This window comes from Carlito syrichta, unplaced genomic scaffold, assembly GCF_000164805.1.
Source record: "Carlito syrichta isolate Samal-C Ts95f unplaced genomic scaffold, Tarsius_syrichta-2.0.1 Scaffold305279, whole genome shotgun sequence".
In the NCBI taxonomy this organism is placed as follows: Eukaryota; Metazoa; Chordata; class Mammalia; order Primates; family Tarsiidae; genus Carlito; species Carlito syrichta.
Genome location: NW_007249375.1, coordinates 404,029 through 415,047, shown reverse-complemented (window position 1 = coordinate 415,047; position 11,019 = coordinate 404,029). Strand labels below are relative to the sequence as shown.

Genomic DNA, 11,019 nt, shown 5'->3' with positions numbered 1-11,019 from the left:
CCTCAGCCTCCCAAAGGCGCGGGATTATAGGCTGAGCCACCGAGCCCAGCTGCCTGCTTCTTTTCTGGCCCCCATCAAGCACATTCCTCCCATCTGCAACCTGCTTCCCATCAAACCCCATCTCCCTCCTCCCACCTGTACAGTGCTGTGATCCCCATTCAGCCTATTGATAAATGACCAGATGGCTTGCATTGCCAGCATGATAGCAGTTGTCCAGGGCCTGGACAATCAAGCCAGCTGTTGGCATCGGTATAAATGGGAACCCAAATTTCTGAGGTTTTACACTGGCCAGTAGTCACTTACCTTGAGGAAGTAGCCTCTGATAAGCAAATTTATTAAGATATAATTTATGTTCTATAAAATCAACCCATTTAAAGTGTACAGTTCAGTAGTTCTTAGTATATTCAGAATTGTGTAACCATCACTACAATCTAATATTAGAACATTTTCAATTTTTTTTTTTTTTTTTTTGAGTTGGAGTCTCACTCTGTTGCCCAGACTGGTGACAGCCTCGACCTGCTGGGCTCTGGTGATCCTTCCACCTCAGCCTTTCAAGTAGCTGGAACTACAGGCGCGCACTACTATGCCCAGCTAATTTTTTGATTTATTGTAGAGATGAGGTCTTGCCAAGTTGCCCAGATGGGTCTCGAACCCACGAGCTCAGGCCATCCACTCCCTCAGCATCCCAAAGCACGGGATTACAGGCTGAGCCACCGAGCCCAGCTCCAGCCTTCTTTCTATTAGCAGTCTTTCTCCACACTGCCACCCCCACCCAGACCTGGGCAGCCACTAATCTGCTTTTTATCAATATACATTAGCCTATTCTAGATGTTTCATATAAATAGACTCATACTACTTATGCTAAATTTATTTCTAAGAATTGTGTTCTTTTTATGTATTGTAAACGGAATTGCTTTCTCAGTTTCATTTTAAGATTGTTCGTTGTCATTGCTAGTGCATAGAAATTGAGCTGCTTTTTGTATATTAGCTTATATCTGTAATCTTGGTGAACTTGTTTGTTAGTTCTAATAGGTTTTTAGTGTATTTCTTAAGATTATCTATATGCAAGATGAACTCATCTGGAAGTACCTATGATTCTTGACTTACAACGGAGTTATGTCCCGATAAACCCATTGTAAAATTGCAAAAATTTTTTTTTGAGTTGAAGTCTTACTCCTTCACCCAGGCACTCTCATAGCCACCCCAGTGTTGACCTGCTGGGCTCAGACCATCCTTCTACCCCAGCCTTCCAAGTAGCCAAAACTACAGGCGTGGGCTACCATGCCTCACTAATTTTTTAATTTATTGTAGAGATGAGGTCTTGCCAAGTTTCCCAGGCTGTCCTCGAACCCTTAGGCTCAGGCAGTCCCCTCACCCTGGCCTCCCAAAGTGCTGGGATTACAGGCTTGAGCCATTGCGCCCAGCCAAGCTGAAAAATTTTTAAGTCAAACCATGGCAAATTGGGGACCGTATGTAGAGAGATTTTTACTTCTTTTCCAATAGTCAACCAAAAAAAAAAAAAAAAATCACAAGATTAATACATTTGGAAAGGAGAGCTTTATTTCTTATAAAGGGTTGCAGGCTATAGGGTGACCATCCTGACAGGCTGGGAAGCATAGCCTCTGGCAGAGATCTGAAACAGTCATGAGACGGGAATTTATGTTGAATAGGTTGGCCAAGTATACGTATTCCACAGGTGATAGGAGGAGCTTGAATATTCATGAAGGTGATTCTAACTCATGCATACTGAATAAACATGTATGTTAAATATGACCCCATGTTCAACTTGAGGTGGAAACTTAACATTTAAGTCTGTTACAGTTAGGCCCAATATGTCAGCTAGTAAAGCAGAGACTTGAAGGCACTCTGTGCAACCTCTGTAAACCATCCAGAACCAGTTCACGGTCCATGGCCTCTTATCAAGAGAAAAATCACTGAAATCTGTCTCTTGTCCAATCAAAGCTGTAGTTACAGCTTGTGAAACAGGGGCATCAATTCGGCAGCGACTGGTGGTCAGTGAGCTGCAGTTGTTTCAATATTACTTATCTCAAGGCCAATGCTTGTTTAGCTGCTAGAGAAAAAGAAAGAAAAAGAAAAAAACTTTGTGGCAATGGAACATGCAGTGACTTCACCCTAACCCTGGCATGGCCTTAGGTCTTGTTATTTGGTATCTTATCACCACAAAGGGTTCATTCCATTCGTTTTATGCTCTCTTTTAACACAATCTAGATGCCTTTTATTTTTCTTGCCTAGTTGCCCTGGCTAGAGTTTCCAGTCCAGTATTGGACAGGAGTGGTGAGGGTTAGCGTCCTTGTCTTATTCCAAGTCTTAGGAGGAAAGCACCGTCTCTCACGAGTAAATATAATGTAAGCTTGAAGTACGGAGACAAGGGTCTTCCCCCAACCAGGGCTCATGAAGGTAGGAAGGCTCCAGTGTACCTGGAGCAGTGAGGCTGGGCCATGAACAAGGGCCACACCTGGTAGAGACTCTAGGCTCTGTGAAGGGTTTTGGTCCTTTTCCCAAAAGCCGAGAGAAGCTGATAAAAGAATTTTCAGGTAGAAAAGCTGAGCTGGTGTGGTGGCCAAGAGTCCTAGAAAGGAAGCAACTGGGCCAGGCATGGTGGCTTGTGACTGTAATGCTTTTATATAATATTTAATAAGTAGTCGTTTCAAATATGAAACAGTTCAGCCCTCATATAAGGTTAAAGATCTTGGCGAGGTGCAGCAGCTCACACCTGTAATCACAACACTTTGAGAATCTGAGAGGAGAGGACTGCTTGAGCCCGTGAGTTCAAGACTAGCCTAGGCAATATAGTGAGATTTCATCTCTGCAAAAAAATTTAAAAATTAGCTGGGCATGGTGGCACACACCTACAGTCCCAGCTACTCTGGAGGCTGAGATGGAAGGATCCCCTGAGCCCAAGAGGTCAAGCCTGCAGTGAACTGTGAATGTGCCACTTTACTCTAGCCTGGGTGACAGAGTAGGACCCCAACTAACAAAAAAAAAAGATTCACTGATTAGGAACAGGTTGTAGTCATATGCCTTTTAAACAGTGTATGAATGGTGACTTAAGGCAGCCCAGTATGTAGAAAGAACATATTTAAAATGAGAGAATCTGGGTTGGGTTTGAGCACTGGAGATATTTTTGACCATGACAGGATTGGGGGTAAGGGGTGTTACTAGTTGTTACTAGCATCCAGTAAATGGTAGTGGCCAGGGATACTGCTAAACACTCTGCAGTGCACAGAACAGCACCCCGCTACACACACAATAAAAAGTATATGGCCTGGGTATAGTGGATCATGCCTGTAATCCCACTCCTTAGGAGGCCAAGGCGGAAGGATTGCTTGAGCCTAAGAGCTCAAGACCAGCCTGGGCAACATAGTGAGCCCTCGTCTCTACAAAAAAAAACAAAAAAACAAAAAATTAGCAGGGCATGGTGGCACACACCTGTAGTCCCAGCTACTCAGGAGGCTGAGGTGGATCACCTGAGCCCAGGAGATAGAGACTGTGGTGAGCCATGATCATGCCACAGCACTCCAGTGTGGGTGACAGAGTGAGACCCCCAGCTAATTTAAAGAGTCAGAAAAGAGATGATGGGGAAAAAAATTTTTATCCAGCCCAATATATCAGTAGTGCTGATGTTGAGAAACTTGTCTGGATAAACTCCTGTACTAGAGTATTCAGAGCAACTTTTGGGGGCGGGTGGGGGAGGGAGAGGGAGGTCTGAGTAATCAGAATGATGTGGAGGAGAAGCAAAATCTCCTAGCATCATTTTTCATAATAGTGACAACTGAAAGCCTCACACAGGACCAGCAGCGGTGGGATAAGCACGTGTGCGTACTCATGCAACGGCGTAGCTTAAAGCAGCGAGGATGGAGGAGCTACAGCTATGTGCACCAACGGAGTGCCTCCCAAAACCGCTGAGCGCATGTGTCGGTGGGATATGACTCCTTTTCTTCAGCCACTCCCGGCAGTGGCTCAGGATATTTACATGGTGGTGAAACTCCAAGACAAGCTGGAGGATTGTTCATCCGTCCTACAGGGTAGTAGTCATTCCGGAAGGGAACACAGCTTCAGAGGCACTGTGGGCTTCCATGGCACTGGCACAAGTTCCGCTTCCAAAACTGGGGAGGAGAGATGGATCCAGGAGTGTTTGTTTTATTTATTTCAAAGGATGGACTTGCCCCTGCACTGTCGTATGGGTGTATCTCTTTCACATTTCCTTCTATGCTGGGACACATTCATAACAGCAGCTAATGGTAATTAAGAGCTATGTGCTTTGCCACAATCTTGTCAGGGAAGGCATTTTCATTCTTAGGAAAAGTTTAAGGAGTGCACCTTGCGCCATGTATTATAGCTTCAGGGGTGTAGCTGGATTTGAACCTGAACAGGTCGATGCCGGCCCCAGCTCCAAACTACCGCCCAGTGCGGCCTCCTATTAGTTCTCATCTCTCTGCCTCCACTCTCTCCACAGTGTCCGCAGGCAAACGACCAGTCGGCCTCCTCCAGCAGGGGGCAGACCCAAGCCCCAGCCCAAGCCTAAGCCTCAGGTGCCTCAGTGCAAGGCATTGTATGCCTACGATGCTCAGGACACAGATGAACTCAGCTTCAATGCCAATGACATTATTGATATTATCAAAGAAGGTAAGTGCATGGCTGGCTGCCAAAGAGCATGCAGTCACCTTGGTATAAGAACTAGCTTAAACATGAAAGGAATTTATGGGCTTCTGTAATTGAAATTTGTAGAGGCAGGTCAGCATTCAGGCTGAGTTTTGATCAAGACTCTAGCTTCTTTTTTTAATGCTTCTTTTAGCTCTGCCTTCTTCTTTATATCTGCTCCCTTCTAAAGCCACTTTTCTTCATGTTAGCAAAATGGCAGCAGCAACTCCAGGCCAACATACCAAACTATGTCTGAAATGCCTTACTTCTGAGACTTTTCTTAGCCATTGAACAAAAATGTTAAGTTTCACTGTGATTAGACCAAATTAGCCATGTGTTCATCCTTGAAACAACTTCTGTAGCAAGACCTGGAAATGGGGTAGGTCTACCCCTCTCAAACTTCCTGGCTTTCTCGTAATGAGAGTCGATGGAGTGGAAGCCAGCAAAGCAACCTTACTCCATTATAAAAATGGCCCATGGTGGTCAGGCACAGTGACTCATGCCTGTAATCCCAGCACTTTGGGAGGCCGAGCCAAGAGTATTGCTTGAGCCCAAGAGTTGAAGACCAACCTGGATGACATACCGAGACCTCATCTCTACAAAAATAAAAATAAAAAATGAGCCAGGCCTGGTGGCACATGCCTGTATTCCCAGCTACCTCAGATGCTGGGGCTGAAGGATTGCCAGAGTCCAGGAGGTCAAGGCTACAGTGAACTATGATCATGCCACTGCACTCCAGCATGGGCAACAGAATGAGACTCCAACTCAAAAAAAAAAAAAGAAAAAACCCATGGGCTTGGCTAGTGCTTTATTAATTTGGTAGGGAATATACCAAAACAACCAGAATGGAACTGAATCACTTGAGCCTGTGGGAGCAGAGTATATCTAGCTGGGGCAGAACAGAACTTACTCGCCTTCCCTTTCGCCATCCCTGTCTCCCCCTGCAGATCCTTCAGGCTGGTGGACCGGCCGACTACGAGGCAAGCAGGGTCTGTTCCCCAACAACTACGTGACCAAGATCTGAGGTGCCCAGAGGACTCTGACCCCTGGGGCAGGGGAGCTCCAGGCAGCTGCAGGGGAGGGGACACATGGGGGTTGCCCTTCCGGTGCACATTGAGCAACGGCTTCTCCAAGGCCTGGAGCTGCTCTGTCTGGCACCTTCTCCGTGAAGGACACCGAGAAGACAGAGTATCATTCCCTCTATGATCCTAAAAGGTCACTTATTCATAGGAACCCAGGAGGGCAAACAGCCACCCACTAGGACTTATTTATTGTATTTAAACCTGGTGAGAGGACAGGCGAGGCCTGCTCAGACCTTGTTGGCTTCTCTCAGAACAGCCCCCAACTCACCCACCAGGCCCAGGGAACAGCTGTGGCGGCCACTGACAAGTGCCTTGAGTTGAAGAGCACATCTCTCTCGTCCCTCTTGTCCATACCTGACACACACATTCCTCTCTGCCACCTTCCCTTGGGGGTCCCCACCCTCTGCAGAAATGAGCTCGGTGGAAGTGGGCACTTCCCATGCAGATGCCAAGGGCAAGCTGGCCAGCGGAGCCCATGGGGGCAGGGAGCGCTGCTTTATACTTTGCCGGGACCATCAGGGCCACAGGGCAGGGGCTGGGGCTGGGCTGTCGGCCTCACTTCTCTGGGGCTTCTGTGGGAATGTGGCTGGCCCATGTTGGTTGTGTTTAAATGCTGTACTTATTACAAAAAGATCTCTTTTTTTGAGCTGTACATTTATAAAAACAGATCATATACTGTATATATAAAAGTCTCAAGATGGTAGGAAAGTGTATGAATGTACTAAGTAGTATCCCACTGTACTCCATTCATAAGGTAGGTTTTATTACAAAGCTCACACCAGGTACTTACAAACATGCCCTGTTCCTTTCCAGCTGCAGAAACTGTGTCACTGCTTTCTAGCTCAGCTCCTGCAGACTCTTCTCAGCCCCTTCCCTGTAGGTCATTTTCCTCTGTCCACCCCTCTGCCCCTCACCCTCCCTCCTGAATAAATAAAGGAATCAGTGAACTGCCTTGTTCTTTCATGACAGTTGTCATGGGTTGGATTGTGTCACCCTCAAAGATGTTTAATACCTGGTACTTCAGAATATGGCCTTCTCTGGAAATAGAGTCTTTACAGAGATAACAGTTAAAATGAGGTCATTAGGGTGGATCTTAATCCAGTATATTGGTGTCCTGGTAAAAGGGGGAAATCTGGATGCAGAGACCAATGTACAGAGGGAAGATGAAGAGAGGAGGCAGGGAGAGGGCGGCCATCACAGGCCGAGCACGGAGGCCTGAGTGGGATGCCCCTCACAGCCCTCAAGGGAACCAGCCCTGCTGACACCATAATCTTGGACTTCCGGCCCCCCAGAACTGTGAGATGATACACTGCTGCTGTTTAAAAAGCCACTCCATGTGTGGTACTTTGTTAGGGCAGCTCTAGCACATTGGTGCAATGTTGTATTTCCCTAAGAGTGAAAAGCTGGAAACGATGGCATGTCCGAGGATAAGGGAACAGTTGTAAGAGGAGGCCGGGGTTTCTCCACCTCTCCTTCTTCCAGTTGCTTCAGCCATTCTTAAGTCATTTTGAAATTGAGTTTGACTAGCATACACCTTTTTGTTAGTTCAGGATCCTCAAGTCCATGGGAAAATATTATCGGGTTACACACAAGGAACAAAATGGATCTGGATTTGGAACAAAGATGAAGCATTTAATTTATCTGCATTTTACTTCAAGAACAGGGAGCAGCCGGGAGCGGTGGCTAACACCTATAATCCCAGCACTTTAGGAGGTAGAGGCAAGAGGATTGCCGAGCCCAGGGGTTTGAGACCAACCTGGACAATTTGGCGAGACCTCATCTCTACAATCAATCAATCAATCAATAAAATTAGCCAGGCATGGTGGCACACGCCTGTGGTTTCAGCTAATTGTTCTACTTCCAAGTGGAACAATCACCTGAGCTCAGCAAGTCAAGGCTGTGGTGGCCGTAAGGGTGCCACTGCACTCCAGTCTAGGTGACAGAGTGAGACTCCTACTCAAAAAGAAAAAAAGCAGATTTCGTTCCACAACATTATAACAAATAACATCTAACAGATACTTCCATTTTGTGACCAGTTAAGAGAGAGAGGACAATCAAGCCACAATGTGATGAATTGAGGAAAGGTAATCTTACTAACACCAATGGTCTCTATTTTAACAAAGTGCTTTCACATTCATGGACTCACTAAAGTGGGAGGAAGGAAGACAGAACAAGAACTGGGACGAGGAAATGCCCTGCACTGTCCACAGCCGCCAGCACAGACTCCAGGGCAGGACTGCCAAGGCCACCTTCCCTCACCATAAGCCCCTGCTGGCCAGGGCAATCTTTTGTTTTCCTACTGGTCGGCACTTGAAAGTTGTGTATAACCACCAGGAAGCCGCAGGCTCTAGGTGACCAAACAGGAACTGGATCAACATCTAACAAGCAGTACAGAGCCCTCATCCACGAAAACCACAGGCCAAGCCTGCGGCACCTGTATCATGTGCCCAACCCAAGGCTGGGCTCAAGAGGGGCCCAACGAACAGTGCTTGAGTAGGTGACTCATGCTTAGAGGTGAAGACAACACAAATCTGAGTGGAGATGCTGAGATTCTAGCACTATTAGGTAAAAAGAAAAGTTTGGAGAAAGAGGGGTTTCTTCTCAAATGCATTTCTGCATACGTAGAAAGTTAATATGGGGGCTACCAGGAAAATCTGGGATAGAAAAATAACATTTCCTTTTTTTCTTCATTAAGAAGTCATCAGAGGCTAGGCTCGGTGGCTAAGTCTGTAATCCCGGCACTTTGGGAGACCAAGGCGAGTGGATTGCCTGAGCCCGCGGGTTCGAGAACCGCCCAGCAACTTCCTGAGACCTCGTCTCTACAATAAATAAAAAATTAGCCGAGTGCGGTAGTGTGTGCCGGTAATTCCGGCTACTTGGAAGGCTGAGGCGGGAGGATCACCTGAGCCCAGCAGGTCGAGGCTGCGGTGGCTGGGAGCGTGCCACTGCACTCCAGTCTGGGCAACAAAGAGTGAGACTCCAACTCAAAAAGAAAAGAAAAAATCTTCAGAAGAATGCTTTTTTCCCCTTTAGGGTCTTCAAGTCACTAACTTGGGGTTCTTCTAAGTGTCTGGGTTCAGCCAGGCCTGTCTTTATGTTCACTGTCCAGTTAAGCAAACATGATGAGTTCAGAAGTCACCCAGAGATCAAGGAGCCATCCCCACCTTTTGGAACTTGCCATCCTGTGTGAAATAAGGGGTGTTTGTGTGCAGACACATGTTTAACAGTGTCAAACGTGGTATAAAGACATGATATCCCTTCAACCAAAGGTTTTAAGTCACCAAGAACCAAATGAGCAGTCCTAACCATGGACTTTAGGGTAGGCATGTTCATACTTGACTTACAGACTTGCAGTTCTGCAACTCTTTTGCCTCAGAACCTCTTTATAATTCTCAATATTATTGAGAACCCCAAAGAGTTCAGCTTATGTTGGTTATGGCAATCAATATTTAGCATATAAGACATTTAAACTGAGAAATTTTTAAAACCCAAGAATACACAGGCACACTCCAACTAGCTGTCAGAGTTATGACATCACATGGAATGTAGCTTCTGGAAGATTCCACCATGCACTACTGAGAGAATGAAAATGGGGGAAAAAATAACACCCCAGTATTATGAAAATCATTTTGACTTCATGGACTTACTTAAAAGGTCTCAAGGGCCCCCCAGGGCTCCAGGTCACATTTGGAGGACCACCAGAGGTAATAAGCGCTAACAAATGGGGGGGTGCAGCAAAGAGCAATGGGCTTCCTGAAAACATGTAAAATGGCCATCTCTTCTAGTGTTCTGTGAAGCCATAGTGAGACACTCCAGCATGGGTGACAGACTCCAACTCAAAAAATTTTTATGCCATCATGGAAGAATTTCCTGAGTCAGGACATTTAATATTTAAGGAAAATATACAACAAGGATGCTATAAAATGTCTACAGAACACATGCTTTCTTGGAAAAAAGTTGAGTGCAAGCATCCCTGGGAAATACCTTCTCATCAGAGGCAGGAAAGCTCCCTTTCATGGTCTCAGTCATTACTGTTCACATAGGTGACCTCAGTTGGTCTAAGGCTGCCATGAGAACAAGCTTCAGTAACCCAGCAATGGATAGTTATAAAACTCTGTACCAGAATTTTAAATATAAAGACACCCAATTCCTCTAAATGCTCAAAACTTAACGACATACTAGCCAGGCAGTAGGAGGGAGTGAAAAGCTGGCCCCAACTGGAGCCCATCTCTCCTCCGGGGGAATCCATACACAAGCCACACCTGAGTCACAGGACCAGACACTGGATTTCTCTTTCTAGCAGGAGACAGCTTTTACCAGGCTCTAGGCCAGGGAAATGCTGAGTTAAACGAGTTCACTGTAAAGCTCAGGGCCTTTAGGAATTGTCTAAGATTTTGCCATGTTTCCCACATTTATTTAACGAAATCCTTTCTCTCAAAACACCAATTAACATCTTGTTGAGCTAACATTTGGGGAAGGTGTTTTTATAAGAGACTACGTTTATAGATCTTGTTTGTTTTTAAGTTAGCGGTTGGAGACTGAGGATGCAATCTCCCTTAGAAAACAATGTTACCTGTGATTAAATGCCTGTCAAAAAACAATAACAAAAATACAAAGCCATTTAACCCATAATGTAGCTGAAGCAGTGCAAGAAAACAAATTCTCAGCTTCAACTGGGCCACAGACCCATTTTTTTCCTCTAGCTGCAGCTCCTTAGGGCTGCTCATTTTGGTCTCAGCTATGCCTTTGAGAGAGACCCCTTATGAGGGTTATCTGGTGGTTGGCGTCTCCTGGGCCAGGTGTTCCTCTAAAAATTAGAGGGCAGTTTAGTAGGTTCTAGCAACAAAGTTGTCATGGTTAGCTTCCCATTTTAAATTTTCATGATAAATCACCAGTTTATATTCAAGAAGTTTAGGAATGGGCTAGTGTTCACTGGAGCCATGTTCTAGACTTTTTTTTTCCATTTGAGAAAATGGTAGAAAGGTATTTTTGGGTTTTTTTCTGTGTTGGAGTCTCTGTCTCCCAGGCGGGAGTGCAGTGGCATGCTCACGACCACCACAGCCTCAATCTGCTAGCCTCAGATGAACCTTCCACCTCAGCCTCCTGAGGAGCTGGGACTTCAGGCATGCGCTACCATGCCCAGGTAATTTTTTTTTTCATTTATGGTAGAAACGGTGTCAAGCCAGGCTCGGTGGCTCAGCCTGTAATCCCAGCGCTTTGGGAGGCTGAGGTAAGTGGATTTCCTGAGCCCGCGGGTTCGAGACCTGCCTGGGCA

General features: G+C 46.0%; 1 protein-coding gene across 1 annotated transcript in view; it reads left to right on the top strand.

The window, feature by feature from the left end:
- MYO1E (myosin IE) overlaps positions 1 to 6,686 on the top strand; it is a 125,238-nt gene extending 118,552 nt beyond the window's left edge. Inside the window, exons 26-27 of the mRNA XM_021714146.1 lie at positions 4,478 to 4,647; positions 5,610 to 6,686. Coding sequence (XP_021569821.1) covers positions 4,478 to 4,647; positions 5,610 to 5,686 — 247 coding nt within the window. The 3' untranslated portion in view covers positions 5,687 to 6,686. The remainder of the gene's footprint in view (positions 1 to 4,477; positions 4,648 to 5,609) is intronic.
- Positions 6,687 to 11,019: the final 4,333 nt, after the last annotated feature.